Below are 16,131 nucleotides of genomic sequence, written 5' to 3' on the forward strand. Positions count from 1 at the left end.
AATTTCAAACTTAGAGAAAATTTATAAAAGAACTCTCCAGATTCAGATTCCCCAGTGGTTAATATTTTGCCACATTTGCTGTCTTTTTGCATGTATATATGTGCTTGTGTGTGTGTGTGTGTATGTATATAAAGACATGCATTTGTCATGTCTCTTTAATCGCCTTCAACCTGAAACAGTTCTTAGCCTTTCCTTTCTTTGATGACCTTGACAGATTTAAAAAAATATATATGGAATCTAAAAAAAAAAAAAGTACTGATGAACCTAGTTTCAGGGCAGGAATAAAGATGCAGACCTAGAGGACAGACTTGAGGACACAGGGTGGGAGTGGGAAGCTGGGGCAAAGTGAGAGAGTGGCGTGGACCTATATACACCACCAAATGTTAAATAGATAGTGGGAAGCAGCCGCATAGCACAGGGAGATCAGCTTGGTGCTTTGCGATGACCTAGAGGGGTGGGATAGGGAGGGTGGGAGGGAGACTCAAGAGGGAGGGGATTTCTGTGCATTAATTTTGTATCCTGCTACTTTACCAAATTCATTCATTAGCTCTCGTAGTTTTCTGGTAGCATCTTTAGGATTCTCTACGTATAGTATCATGTCGTCTGCAAACAGTGACAGCTTTACTTCTTCTTTTCTGATTTGGATTCCTTTTATTTCTTTTTCTTATCTGATTGCTGTGGCTAAAACTTCCAAAACTATGTTGAATAACAGTGGTGAGAGTGGGCATCCTTGTCTTGTTCCTGATCTTTGTGGAAATGGTTTCAGTTTTTCACCACTGAGGACAGTGTTGGCTGTGGGTTTGTCATATATGGCCTGTATTATGTTGAGGAAAGTTCCCTCTATGCCGACTTTCTGCAGGTTTTTTTTTTATCATAAATGGGTGTTGAATTTTGTCTAAAGCTTTCTCTGCATCTATTGAGATGATCGTATGGTTTTTCTCCTTCAATTTGTTAATATGGTGTATCACATTGATTGATTTGCGTATATTGAAGAATCCTTGCATTCCTGGAATAAACCCAACTTGATCATGGTGTATGAATGGGAGAAAATATTTGCAAATGAAGCAACTGACAAAGGATCAATCTCCAAAATTTACAAGCAGCTCATGCAGCTCAGTAACAAAAAAACAACCCAATCCAAAAATGGGCAGAAGACCTAAATAGACATTTCTCCAAAGAAGATATACAGATTGCTAACAAACACATGAAAGAATGCTCAACATCATTAATCATTAGAGAAATGCATATCAAAACTACAATGAGTTATCATCTCACACCAGTCAGAATGGCCATCATCAAAAAATCTAGAAACCATAAATGCTGGAGAGGGTGTGGAGAAAAGAGAACACTCTTGCACCGCTGGTGGGAATGTGAATTAGTACAGCCACTATGGAGAACAGTATGGAGGTTCCTTAAAAAACTACAAATAGAACTACCATATGACCCAGCAATCCCACTACTGGGCATATACCCTGAGAAAACCATAATTCAAAAAGAGTCATGTACCACAATGTTCATTGCAGCTCTGTTTACAATAGCCAGGGCATGGAAGCAACCTAAGTGTCCATCAACAGATGAATGGATAAAGAAGATGTGGCACATATATACAATGGAATATTACTCAGCCATAAAAATAAACGAAATTGAGTTATTTGTAGTGAGGTGGATGGACCTAGAGTCTGTCATACAGAGTGAAGTAAGTCAGAAAGAGAAAAACAAATACCATATGCTAACATATGTATGGAATCTAAGAGAAAAAAAAAAAGGTCATGAAGTATCTAGGGGTAACATGGGAGTAAAGACACAGACCTACTAGAGAATGGACTTGAGGATATGGGGAGGGGGAAGGGTAAGCTGTGACAAAGTGAGAAAGTGGCATGGACATATATACACTACCAAATGTAAGGTATATAGCTAGTGGCAAGCAGCCGCATAGCACAGGGAGATCAGCTCGGTGCTTTGTGACCGCCTAGAGGGGTGGGATAGGGGGGTGGGATAGGAGGGTGGGAGGGAGGGAGACGCAAGAGGGAAGAGATATGGGAACATATGTATATGTATAACTGATTCACTTTGTTATAAAGCAGAAACTAACACACCATTGTAAAGCAATTATGCTCCAATAAAGATGTTTAAAAGAAAAAAAGAGGGAGGGGATATGGGGACATGTGTATGCATGTGGCTGATTCACTTTGGTGTACAACAGAAACTAACACAGTATTGTGAAGCAATTATACTCCAATAAAGACCTATTAAAAAAATAAAATAAAAATAGAGACCTGGGAATTCCCTGGCGGTCCAGTGATGAGGACTCCACGCTTCAACTGCCGGCGGCCTGGGTTCGATCCCTGGTCAGGGAACTAAGATCCTACAAGCCACATGGTGCAGCCTAAAAAAAAAGAGAGACCTGTCCTTCTGTAGGATGTCTTTCAGGTAGGATCCATGAACATTTCCAGATTCAGGCATGCCTTCCGGGTGGAAACCTAACAGAAATGAAACTGTGCTCTTCTCAGAATATGACCTCAGACCTCAGGGGCACGTGTTGGTAGCCTTGATCACCGGGTCCACGTGGTTCTTGGTCAGCTTTCTGCACCATACCATCACCATTTTTCTCTTTGTGATTGACACGTATTTTGTGGGAGGCGTTCTGAGGCCACACCAATATCCTGTTCTTCAGTAGGAAATCTCTACACACTAGACCTAGCAGCCGTTGATGATTCCTGCCTGAGTCAGCTACTATTAATAATCGTTGTTAAATGGTGATTTTCTGTTTCCATGATTCTTTCTTTCTTTATTGAACTATAAATTGGCACTGTATTATATATTTCTTACAGCATTATGGACTCACAGATACCTGATTTATTCAGTGGATTGAAATCTGCTGCTATCATTAATCATATTATTTTGATGCCCAAATTATCCCAGATTTGGACAGTGGAACCTAAGAGAGTTTTGGAGCCAACTAGACCCCTGACACTTATTAAATAGCTCATCTGATGTGTGCTGACACTTGAGGTTAATAACTAGTAGGTAGCACCTGTTATCTGAGTTGCCTGAGTATGCACCTCAGGCAACAGGGGTCACCTGCCGCAAGATCCTTGTCAGGCAGGTAGAGCACTCAGGTGACTAGAGGCAAGCCGATCTGAAGTTCAGCTTGTCAGAGACCATGTAGTAGGTAGAAGTCTTGAATTTTCAGAGTGTATTGCTTACATTCTCCCAGACCCTCTCCTTTGTCTTTAGCCTTCCCTTGGGTAACTCAGGCCTTGGTCAGCATGGGCAGAGAAGTAGGGGCTGGGGCTGGGAGCACACTATGGGTTGGCAATAGCATGCCACCCATTCTTCCCTCTCTCCTCCACGAAGACACTTGCTGGCTGCCAGGGTCAACATTGTCTTTGCTACACAGAGATTTTCAGTGCCTGCTGTGCCCATTCGAGTTTCAAATATGGAGCAAGTTTGTGCTCTGCATCTCAACGTGCTAAATCAGAGCCTGCATTCCCTGAAATATCCTCTCTTCTTTCTTCCTGCCCTCACTCGTGCCACCCCTGTTCCTCCCAGATTAGATTTATCATACTTCTCAAAAGGAAATCCCATCATTTTTCTCTGCAGTGAGTCATCCATTGGTTTAAAGAAAAATATTTTCTTTTTTATTAGCAGAATGAGGTCCTAGATAGAGCCCCAGAGGATGAGTACAAAGACTGATTCCTGTCTCTAGCTCTGCCCAGAGGAGCTGAGATTTGTCAGGCCTTCTCAGTTTCCTCTTGAATAGTTTAGGGGGGAAGATGTGGGCCACAGGCTGCCGCCAAATGCAGGCAGGCTCTAAGTTCTGGTGGTTTTAACACTATGGCTAGCACTTACCTAGTTGAGTAAGTAAAACTCACACAGTGCAAAGGAATTTGTAATACCACAAGAAAAATTCACAGGGACTTGAACAGTCCATGGAAAACCTAATGGAGGCTGCCGAAGAGAATTTTAATACATACTCTAGCATCTAGCCAGATCAGCCTTGCTAAGATGCAAATCTCATCATTTCACTCCCGTGTTTAGACCCTTCAGCAGCTACCTGATGCGCCTGAGAACCACAGACCTGACTCCCAGGGCCCTGTGTGATTGGGGCTTCGTCCCTTCTCTGCCTCGGTTCGTCTTTTCTTTATCATGCAAAGCTCTTTTCAGTTCCTAAAAGTGGCAGGTTTCACATATGCTGTTTTCTCTGCCTAGAATTTCTGCCATCCCAGTCTCCCTGCCAAACACCCACCCGCCCTTAGCCCAGTGGACTCCTCAAATACAGCACCCTGGCAGAACACTCCCTGCACTCAGCCCAGGTGGGATCCCTGCTCTGCCCTGGCATAATCCTGTCTTCTACTCTCACAGCACTTTTCACAGTTGCTTTTATTTATGCATCCTTGGTCTGTCTCCTATAGTTCACAAGTTCTACCCAGGTAGGCTCTCTGTCCATTTTGATTTGCCCCTAGCAGTGTTTGCCACATGGTAGGTTCGTAATAAATAGTTACTGAATGAAAGAATAAATCCATCTTTCAGTCTGACAGTTTGCATCTTCCCTAGGTCAAATTCCCTCTCTGGGGTGTGGGAACAGGTAGACCTGGAATGTGGGACCAGTATGAAGAGGAGTAGTGATGGGAGACAGTGGAAGAATGTGCAGGTTAATGTCTGTGGGGACAGGTTACAAAAGCAGAGATAAGATCAGCTGTGAGACGAAATCTGACTATTTAGGGGGAGAAGCCAGAAGGAGTTATGAAGAGTTTCGGATTATGAGGAAAAAAAACACATTATAACTTAGCCACGTCAACAAACCAAGCCTGTAAAATTGAGTTATGCTACGTACGACGTGTCAGTTGGCCTGGTATTTCGCATGAACTCTGGCATGCACTTTGCTTTTCTTCATGTTGTCATTTTATTTGAACAAAGCATTTGGGTAGCTGTTTAAAACAGCTGCAACCTGAAAAGAAGTCTAGGTGAAATCAGGTAGGTAGTATAAACTCCATGGGACAGGGATTCAGGCTTTATAGAACAGGCCCTAACATCTAATAGGTGCTCATCATTCGAATGAATGATCGGATGGATTTGTTAGCTAGGAGGGGAAAAGAGCAGATATAGGAATAACTCTTTGGTAAATGAAAAAGCAAGAAAAAGTCTCATCTGCCATACATTCTTGGAAAACAGAATGAGGAACACTCACGTTGTTATCCTTTTCTTTGTGTGTTCTCTAACAAATGGTATTTCTCAATAGATTTGGTACGAGAAGCTCCTTGGGTCTCCGTCTTAACGCTGACAGTGTCATCAGGAGAGCTTTCCAGTTAAACCTGTCCAGAAGGACCTGTTCCACTTCACTGTCTTCTTCTTCCCCTGCTCCATGCCGGGAAATGTTGATTTGCTGGCTCAATTACTTTCATACTCTGAGTAACTTCATGAGAACTTCTCTCTCTTAAAGTTCATCTCTGAGCTGATCCTACTGCTTTTCTCTCCTGCCTCTCAGCCTTAGCTGATGTTGAATCTTTTTGACTGCTTCAGACAGCAGGACGCTTACCCTCTGCTGCTTTTAAGTATGGGAATCTGTGTTTAATTATGTGCTTCTAGGGGATCGACTCAGCTCTTAAGGCAAAAACTTCATGCTTCATGTGAGAGGGGGTAATACGGTAATGGGAATTAGCAGAGTTCTTCAGTTTCAATAGTCAGGTAGACTATCTATCTGGTGAAGGAAAACACATAGTGTGTGGAAGTCTTGGCACATGGGTGCAATTATTTTTCACGGCACCATTAGTCAGTAATTGGGCCTAGAGTTTGCAGCAGTGAAACCAGAACAAAGAAGTCATTGTAGCCTAATTAATAGATAGAGTAGTAATATCAAAGTTTTGTCCATTTAGAAGTTCACCGGGACACGTTATTTCAGAAACCTCCAGTGTTTTTTTGCTCATAGTAAAGAATGGCTCACTGTGATGGTGTATGTAGAAAAGTATTTAGTGGTTTCTGGCTCAGAAATGGCATCTTTATTACCCTGTCACTTAAGCATGATGGTGTGGTTCCACTGAGAAGAGGAAGACTTCGAGACCGCAGCTTACATGGCCAGATTCTCAATTGCTATATGTGAATTTTTACTCTGCTCACTGCCTTTAGCGTAGGTACTGTCAGCCTCAACACCACAGTCTGCACTCAGTATCCACAGGGGATTGATTCCAGGACCCCTCAGGGGTACCAAAATCCGTGGATGCTCAAGCCCCTTACGTAAAATGACGTAGTACAGTTGACCCTCTGTATCTGTGGGTTCCACAGATAAAGAGGGCCCATTGTATTGACATTTTGGACTGGATAATTCTTTGTTGGGAAAGGTAAGACCCTCCTGAGCATTGTAGGATGTTTAGCAGCATTCCTGGCGTCTACCTACTAGATGCCAGTAGCACCACTTCTTCTAGTTGTGGCAAGCAAAAATGTCTCCAGAATTTGCTAAATATCCCCTGGGGGCAAAATCACCCCCAGTTGAGAAACACTACTAGCAGGTTAGTACTCCCAGACTAGTTTCTTCTAATCTTCTACCTCCTGGCCAGTACATTACTTTTTATGTTTTCCCAGACCAAATGTTTGGATATTAAGTTTACTTTCTTGAAAAGTTAAAACCATATAATGCTTTATGAATCTGAATGAAATGACTTTTGAAATATCCATATCCCCATTGCACTTTGTTAATGCAGAAAAATTGCAAGGAAAATTTCAAATTGTTCTTGAGTCTATACACTTGCCTTGTCACAGAGCACTAGTTTTACAGGTAGCAAACATATAAATAAAGAGTAGAATTAACCATCAGTTTGTTGATTTTAGCTTTTCTCTGAACACATGGGAATTTGGTCTGGACTTGGGGAGTTGTCTCTAGTTGGTGCTCTCACATTTGGTGTTTGGTTACCCCAAATTGCTAACTGCACAAACTGGGTTGGGGGAGAGAAGAGGGAAGAGGGACTCTGACCCTTGGTGTCTAGGAAGTTGGTCGACCCAGAGATGATGGCAACCTGAGAAGCCAGGTGGAGCACTGTTAGTAGAAGCCCATCCACTTAGCCTGGCACACAGATATAAATTCTGGTGGTTCCGCCTCTTCGCTTCACTTCTGCCTTGCCTTTTATTTATTTATTTTTCTATGCACTACCTACCCCCCTCCCACTAGACTGTGAGCCTTGTGAGAACAAGGGCCTTGTCTCCTTTGTTCATACTGTGTCCCCAGCTCCTACAATAATAGTACCTGGAAAATAGTAATAAGAGAGAGAGGTGTTACCAAAATTGTTTTTCTTTAATCAATATTGATTATAAATATAAGTTAAATATATGAATCATTTTTTTATTTGGTCCTCTCGTCACACTTGGGTACTATAACATTTTAACTGGTCCCCTTGAATTTAATCTCTTTCCCTATCTCAGTTTAATCCACACACAGCTATGAAGACCATCCTTGTTGAGCCTTTTAACCCCCTAGCACAGGGCCCAGTATGCAGTCTATCAGTGACTAAATGGATGAGATTCCCCTGCTCCGGGACCCAGTGTGGTGTCCTCTTCTGTACTTGGTCACCCCCCTCTCTTCTAGCCTCGTCTTTCCTTGAGCTGCCTGGCTCTTCTCCACCACCTACCTGTCTTTCCATTTTACTCTGTCATCACTTACCTTGTCTTCAGAACTCATCTCCTGGTTAACTCCATTCTGTTTTGATCATTTATTCATACATCATCAGATTGTGCTTGTTGATAATATACCTTTGTAACTGACCTAACTTAGTGTTATGTTTAGGGTGTTTGGCATTTATCTCACAGCTAGACTGTACCTCATTTTATTTCTTATAAATCCTTCCTCCTACTCTTTCCATTGAATAGGACCATTTTCTGCACCCAATTAAGCTTTCAATAAATGCTATATAATGAAGGTAGAGGTGGTGCCAGGAGCAATCTCTACCACTGGATTTCCAGACATTCAGAAAATTCTTGTAAACACCAGGGACAGCCCTCTGATTCCAGACTATTTCGTTAGAAGCTGTTACTTTCCGGATTCCAGTTGCAGATAACAGCCAGTGGTTTTTGGCTTTGTATAAGCAGGCATAGCTCTGTTCGTCCAAAAAGGCTTTTTAGGAAGTTAAGGGTCTCCTTTATAACCCATTCAGAGATTTTTTTTTTTAACTGTTGTTTTTTTTACACATCCTTAATTATTCTTGAATTTATCAAATTTTTTGTGATGAAAATGTTTTAATGTAACATCTCCCCCAGTTTATCATTAAACATTTTTCTTTTCAAGATCTGGTCTTAATTTTTTTTTTTTTTTGTGAGAGGGAGAAGACACTGAGGAGAGAGTACTGTATCCATTAGAGTTCAGTTTAGCTCTAAGTAACAGAGACCCCAAACAAACAATAGCTAAACAAAATAAAAGTTTATCTTACACATAAATGTGTAGAGGTAGGCTTTCCAGGAGTAGTGTAGTGCTCTGATCCACAAAGCTCTTAGAGACCCAGGTTCCTTCTAGCACCTTGTTCCTCCATTCCTAAGTATGATCTCATAGTCCAAGCTAGCAGTGCTATTGTTCCAGTTGTCACATCTGCATTCCAGGCCGCAGGATGGAGGAAGGAACAAAGAGAAAGGCTGTCAGAGAACAATTCCTGTGTCTTTTAGGGGAGGCTTTTGGGAGTTGCTACATGACATATCTGCTTATGGCCATACTAACAGCAAAGGAGGCTAGGGAAATATAGTGTTTATATTTGACCAGCTGAACAAAGAGAGTCCTATTAGTGTAGAAGAACGAGGTAACACATACTGAGGAACATCTAGTTATCTTTGCTATGGCTGCCCCATACATCCCTCTGTCAAATGAGCTTTCTTGGAGTTTATTTCGATACATTCCTCTTGCTTCAAAACAGTGACTTCTTGTAATCATATTTTTTTAGAAGATAAATGCCTATGCGTTGTAAAAATTTGTAAGAGCAACGTTAAAGTCACCATGATTCCACAACCTAATCACTGAAACAGCATCATGTAAGAAATGTCCTTAACACTAATATAGAACAAGCAACTTCAGAGTACAAAGTATTTAGATGTTTTTCTAAACCTTTCTAAAGGTTCTCTGCTATACTGTATATGCAGTTATTCCTTCAGTAAACATTATAAAACATCTTAGTCCCCAGCATCTTGTTAATTCATGTGTGTGGTTGGAAGGGAGAGCAAAGAAAGAACTTTTAAAAATTAAATTTGTTGCTCTCAAGATACTTACAGTCTAGTACTGAGAGACAAGACAAACATATATGAAAAAGTTGGTAAATCAATCAGGGCATATAAGTGCTGTATTTGTGTTAATGTATGTAAAGGTACACTAGAAAGCAGAAGATAAAATAATCATGACACTAGGTGTCTTTATTTAATGGTAGAATAATTTGTACCGTGGACAACTGTTTGGGAAAATAACACCTTGAGAATACATCATGCTTTTTAGTTGCTGGAGAATGAAATTTGGATTACAAGTCCTTAGAACAGTCTGATCAAGCTTAACGTGGTTAAATTCTAACCTCTCCTGATTCCCAGATTTAGAAGTCTGAAGTTCATTTAGAGATAATTCAGCATGACCTGTGCCTTTTGTGAACTTCAGAAATAACTAAAGATGGGCCAGTTGAATTTCGCTGAAAAATGGGATGTGCTTTTTTTTTTAATCCTGACGTTAGTGCATTAAAAAAGTTTTTGAGGAGAAATCAGTGAAAATTAACCTTTCCTAATGAAAATGCCTAAGTGGGAAAATTAACGATGTTAAAAAGACATACACAGAAAAACCTAAGCGCTATACCAAAATACTAACAATTGCCACTAGATGGTGAGATATGAGTGACTTTTTTTACTTTAGATGGTCCGTACATAACATTCTTTTTTTGTATTCCTCATCGCGTTCTTTTTTTTTTGTAGTATAATTGCTTTACAATATTGTAGTAGTGTACAATATTATATATAGGTGTAACAGCATAGTGATTTTTTTTAACAAGCAAAGTGGCTTTTAAAAAGTTATTTTATTTTATTTATTTTATTTTCTAAGAAACCTTCACTCGTGGCAAAGGCACAGTGGAGATGACTGTTAAAGGATAACTCCTTGATCCCTGTCCTGAGCCGAGCGCTGGGAAGCTTTCCGCCCGCCCGCTCTGGAACCCATGCCGCGGCGGGTGCTCTCGGAACCCACAGAGAACAGTGGGGCCCATTGTGCCTCCGGCTTCCTCAGGTGGCCCAGGGCCGAGGCCGCCGGTTTCCACACCAGAACACACACTCTTTCATGAAGAAGGGACCTGTGCGGCAAAGACAGAGCCTCTCTGTGGAGACATTGAAACTGCTGGCTTTCTTTTGACTCCTGGCAAAACTGGCCAGAAGAACACACGTTTTCAAAAGCTCCGGGCTTCCTGTTTGCATTCAGAAAGCGGGGGCCGCCGAGTAGCTGAGGGCGCCCGGGGGTGGGGTCGGCGAGCCGCTGCGACCTCATTGGTGAGGACCCGGCCTATGGCGTGTGCGCCCGGTCCGCCGGCCGAGTTCCCCCAGTGTCCACCCTCCTGCGCTGACGGGGTGGAGAGCCTGGGCCCCCGAGCTGGAGTGCGGGCGGCGGGCCGGCGGGAGCGCAGCGGGCGCCCGGTAGGTGTGCGGCCAGCGGGCGGGCGACAGGGCCTCCCCCGGGGCGCAGTCCCCGCCGGCCCGGGAGCGGGGCGGGCGGCAGCGGGCACCCGGCCTGGAGGGTCTAGGCCGGCCCAGCTTAGAATCAACGCGTGCGGTGAGATCTGTCTGACACCCAAGCCTGCCGTTTTTCTTTGCTGATGGAATTTCAGACAGCACTGGAAACAGGTCTGGCTGCATACTTTGAGTGAGCATGTTGTCCTTTGTGAAGTTAAAAAGGAAAGAAGACACGTTCTGTTAGCCTGAGCACAAGTTTCCGGGCGCAGAGCTCCCCATCAGCTTACCCTTCCTTAGGCTAGAAAATGATTGGTGTTGAACACCTCTTTCAAATAGAATCCTTTTTCCACGTGGTTTAAAACTGAAATCTAATGGCCAGATTCTAACAGCCAGAACAATTTAATGTTGTTTTAAATGAGGACACGAAGAGAACATAACCTTTTTATTCCTCTTCTTGGCATTTTTCTTTTCTGTACTTTGCTTTCCAGCGTTTCAGAGGGAAGCGGGGGAGTGGAGGTAAAAGGTTTACTCAGAGCTTTCACACTGTCGGGTGTTACATTCAGCACTGTCAAGGGTGGGAATTTGGACTGCTGAGTCCAAATTGCTGGAAGTACCTGGACCTTGACAGCAGTTAGGTGGGCTTTTACACCCAAGGAGAAGGGCAGGGGTACAGATGGCTTGCATTTTTACTCATCACTTTGGGATCCTTCCCATAGCTCTCAAATGCAGATCTTGGTATTATGACTCTAGGAAAACACATTACTTAATCCTGCAATTTAAACAAAAATGGCCTTGGTTTTCAGTTTGAAATGCGTAGCTCAGGTCAGCAGCAAGGTCTGTGCCTTGAAAGATTCCTGTTTCCTTTTCTAAATGGTTTAGCCAGAAGTAGCATTTATCAAATGCCACACGATCCAGTGTTTGGAGTATAGGTTTGTCCTTATTTTCATTCTCCTTTGCATCTGTTTGGATCCATCACAAATGCAAAACAAGGTATTCTTGGAATAGTGAATGTTTTGTCCAAAAGAAGTCAAAGAGGAAAACACATTTGGGGTTTGGTTTTGTTTTTAAATGGGAAGACACACAACATAGGTAAAGTGAAGTCTGTCCTCCAACTGTTCTTGCCCCCATGCTGCTGGAGTTAATCACTCAGTGTCCCCTGTGTCCCCGCTTTCTCTGCAAGGAAGGTGTCAAGGCAAATTGTGACCTTGTGGGGGTGGTCAGGCACTGGGGTACGCTGGCCGCCAGTTAGAAAGGCTGTATGGTCTGCAAAAGAGTAGTAGGTGGGAGAACTCAGGTCCAGGCTTCCTGGATCTGAACTGACTTGGTCTGTTACTTTAAGACTTCTCACTTTTTGTGCCTCAGAGTACACTTTGTAAAATAGGCATCATAACGACTGCTGTCTATACTCCAAAGGGACTGTAGACGGCAAAAGAAATGATCAACTTGAAAATGCTTTCCAGTCTTTTTAATGCATTCTTTTTTAAAAAATCGAGTATTTAGTAAGGACTTACTGTGTGCTTGGCTCTTAAAAATCATTTTCTCATTACATTCTTTTAACAACCTTATGATTTAAATACTTGTTTGCATTTTTACTCAGGGGGAAACTGAAGTTCTGAGAAGTTTGTTAACTCTCTCACCCAGTTGATAAGCTGTAGATTCAGGGTTAGAGCATAGATTTGTCAACTCTTAAATCATACTAGCTTACCACACTGCAACATATGACAAATGTTAGTTTTTACCATTATGAGTATTACGTGGCGTTATAATAGTTTCTTCTTTCTCTCTTAGGAAAAGCAGATGATGTTCTGAATGGAGATCATGACAGGGGACAAAAAGGTCCTTATTTTGTGGAGACCCCCTATGGTTATCAACTAGACTTAGATTTCCTCAAATACGTAGATGACATACAGAAAGGAAACACCATCAAGAAAGTGAACATCCAGAAGAGGCGGAAGCCATCTGTGCCACGCCCAGAAACCAGGGCCGCACCTGGCCATCAAGGTGTGTGGACTTCCACCGAGTCCCTCTCATCCTCCAGCAGTGATGGCAACAAGCAGTTAGCCCAAAGTGAAGTTACATCAGCTCCAGTCCCAAGGCCACCTGCCCCTCTGGAGACCTCACCCACTTTTCTTACCATCCCAGAAAGCCGACAGCTGCCACCACCATCCCCGCAACTCCCAAAGCACAACCTTCATGTCACCAAGACACTGATGGAGACCCGGAGAAGACTCGAACAGGAGAGAGTCACCATGCAGGTGGCACCTGGTGAGTTCCGAAGGCCCAGGCTGGCCAGTTTTGGAGGCGTGGGCTCCACGAGCTCCCTCTCCTCATTTATGGGTTCTGGAAACCACAATCCCGCCATGCAGCAGCATCAGAATGGATACCAAGGCAACGGGGATTATGGTGGCTATGCCCCAGCTGCTGCCACCACCTCTTCCATGGGGAGTTCCATCCGCCACAGCCCTCTGAGCTCAGGGATCTCCACTCCGGTGACCAACGTGAGCCCCGTGCACCTGCAGCACATCCGTGAGCAGATGGCCATTGCCCTGAAACGCCTGAAAGAGCTAGAAGAGCAGGTGCGAACCATCCCTGTGCTCCAGGTGAAGATCTCTGTCTTGCAAGAGGAGAAAAGGCAGTTGGCTTCACAGCTGAAAGACCACAGAGCTGCATCCCAGAACGATGTCTGTGGTGTGAGAAAGAGGTCCTACAGTGCTGGGAACGCATCCCAGCTGGAACACCTCTCCAGGACCCAGAGAAGTGGCGGGGAATTATACATTGACTATGAGGAGGGAGAAATGGAGGGGGCGGAGCAGAGCACCCAGAGGATAAAGGAATTCCGGCAGCTCACAGCAGACATGCAGGCCCTGGAGCAGAAGATCCAGGACAGCAGCTCTGAGGCCTCCTCAGAGCTCAGGGAGAACGGGAAGTGTCGGCCTCGAGAGTGCCAGTCTGTGGCTGTGGGTGCTGATGAGAACATGGACAGCATTGTCGTGCACCACAGGGGCGCCAGGTCCTGTAAGGATGTTGCTGTAGGCACGGTCACCGCGACGAGGAATTCTGGGGTCAGCGTGACAGAAGCCATGCTTGGAGTGACTACTGAAGCTGACAAAGAAATTGAGCTGCAACAGCAGACCATAGAAGCCTTAAAGGAAAAGATCTATCGCCTGGAAGTACAGCTTAAAGAAACCACCCATGACCGGGAGATGACTAAACTCAAGCAAGAGCTGCAAGCTGCTGGCTCGAGAAAAAAAGTTGACAAAGCTATGATGGCCCAGCCGCTCGTTTTCAGCAAGGTGGTGGAGGCAGTGATACCCACAAGAGACCAAATAGCTGGCAGTCACGTGGACGTGGTTGACACCTGTGTCGGGACCTGTGTGCAGACAAATAGCGTAGGCATCTCCTGCCAGCCTGATCGTGAGAATAAAATGGTGGGGCCTGAGCTGCCCATGAATTGGTGGATTGTTAAGGAAAGGGTGGAAATGCATGACCGATGTACTGGGCGGTCTGTGGGGACGTGTGACAAGAGCGTGGGTGTGGACATCAGCGTCTGTGAAACAGGCAGCAACACGGAGGAGTCTGTGAGCGACCTGACACTCCTCAAGACCAACCTGAATCTCAAAGAAGTCCGCTCCATCGGCTGTGGAGATTGCTCTGTCGATGTGATCGTCCGTTCCCCAAGGGAGTGCATCTCCCGGAGTGTGAACACGGAGGCCGTCAGCCAGGTGGAAGCTGCTGTCATGGCAGTGCCTCGAACCACGAGCCAGCACAGCAGCACGGTTCTAGAACAGGTGTCCCAGTTCACCAACACCGAGACAGCTACCCTCACAGAGTCCTGCACCAACACTTCCCTCAGCACCATGGACAAGCACACCAGCACCTGGACTGTGGAGATGCGGACTGTGGCGGTCGGAGAAGGCCGCGTCAAGGACGTCAGCTCCGCTAAGATGCGGTCCGTCGGAGTTGGAACGGTGCTCTCCGGCGCCTCTGGGTTCGACAGGCCATCCTCTGTGAAGACCAAAGAGTCAGGCGTGGGGCACATCAGTATTAACGACAACTGTCTGGTTGGTCTGAAAATGAGGACCATAGCTTGTGGCCCTCCGCAGTTGACAGTGGGGCCGACCGGCAGTCGGAGGAGTGTAGGGGTTGGGGACGAGCCCGTAGGAGAGTTCGTGGAGAGCCCCCAGCCCCAGGCTCCGTCCAGAATGGTGACAGGCTTGGATCACTACATTGAGCGTGTCCAGAAGCTGCTGGCAGAGCAGCAGGCGCTGCTGGCTGAGAACTACAGTGAACTGGCAGAAGCTTTTGGGGAACCTCACTCACAGATTGGCTCCCTCAACTCCCAGCTCATCAACGCCTTATCGTCAATCAACTCTGTCGTGAAGTCTGCAAGCGCTGAAGAGCTGAGGCCTGACTTCCTGAAAACCAGCCTGGGTAAGGTCACAGGTAGGTGGTGCTCCTGAGGGTCCTGGGAGTGAGAGAGGATGGGGGACAGTGGAAATCCAGGAGGTAGGGATTTTTTTTTTTTTTCGCCTGGTGGAGCTATTTTTTGGAACCATGGAGAAAGCTTCAGAATGGTAATGGGTAGAATGAAAACCAAGAATCTAAATCCATAAGCAGCTCTGCTGATTCTCATTATCTGATAGTTTCATTAAGGCTAGAAGAAGAAAAGCATACTAGTGTTGGCTGGCTTAGGGGCTGTCTTGGGGGGCTGCTGGTTTGCTAGATGCCTTTCCGTTATGTACTTGCTCATTTTATACAGGGTGGCCTGAAAAAGAGTCCTGCCCTGTTTGTATCCACAATTACCAGTGTATGATCAATGAAAAAATACTGGTATGAAGTGTTTTTAATTAAAACTTTTTATGAGGGGACAGAGATTCCATTAATTCATGTATCAGTTCAACAAATAATGATTACATACCTGCTTTGTTTCAAACATAGGCTCTTGTTTTCATGGTGCTTACATTTCCAGTTGGGGGCACAGGCAATAAACAATATACCTAAATATGTCAGGAGGTGGTACGTGCTATGAAGGAAGGAACTCCACTTAGAGAAACAGTGAGTGGTGGCAGAGAGGTGAGGGCAGTTGGGGATGGCGTGGTCCAGGAAGGCCTCTCTGACAAGGAGCCCCTGAGCCAGAACCCTGAGACAAGGGAGGCCTTTCCCACTGTTCATTGTGTTAGGTGCTTACATTTTTGTCTTTCTCATACTTTCCCTTATTCATTGGGATTCCTGCTCACCCCGGCTTTTCTTTTTTCTTTTAATAAATTTATTTATTTATTTTTCGGTGCATTGGGTCTTCTTTGCTGAGCGTGGGCTTTCTCTAGTTGCGGCGAGCGGGGGCTGCTCTTCGTTGTGGTGCGTGGGCTTCTCGTTGCGGTGGCTTCTCTTGTTGCGCAGCATAGGCTCTAGGTGTGCGGGCTTCGGTAGTTGTGGCACGTGGGCTTCAGTAGTTGTGGCTCACGGGTTCTA

The 16,131-nt window shown here is 44.7% G+C and overlaps 1 protein-coding gene across 11 annotated transcripts in view; it reads left to right on the plus strand.

Annotated features, from left to right (window-relative positions):
* Positions 1–16,131, plus strand: part of KANK1 (KN motif and ankyrin repeat domains 1) — a 212,680-nt gene that overhangs the window by 172,154 nt on the left and 24,395 nt on the right. For 6 of the 11 annotated variants that reach the window (XM_032634663.1, XM_032634662.1, XM_032634664.1 and 3 more), the window contains one exon: positions 12,451–15,105. In XM_032634663.1, the coding sequence (XP_032490554.1) occupies positions 12,451–15,105 (2,655 nt within the window). Of the gene's footprint in view, positions 1–10,509; positions 10,627–12,450; positions 15,106–16,131 lie in introns of those variants that run through there. The other 5 variants (XM_032634666.1, XM_032634667.1, XM_032634670.1 and 2 more) reach the window with 2 other exon arrangements.

The sequence above is a fragment of the Phocoena sinus genome, chromosome 6, assembly GCF_008692025.1.
Source record: "Phocoena sinus isolate mPhoSin1 chromosome 6, mPhoSin1.pri, whole genome shotgun sequence".
NCBI lineage: Eukaryota > Metazoa > Chordata > Mammalia > Artiodactyla > Phocoenidae > Phocoena > Phocoena sinus.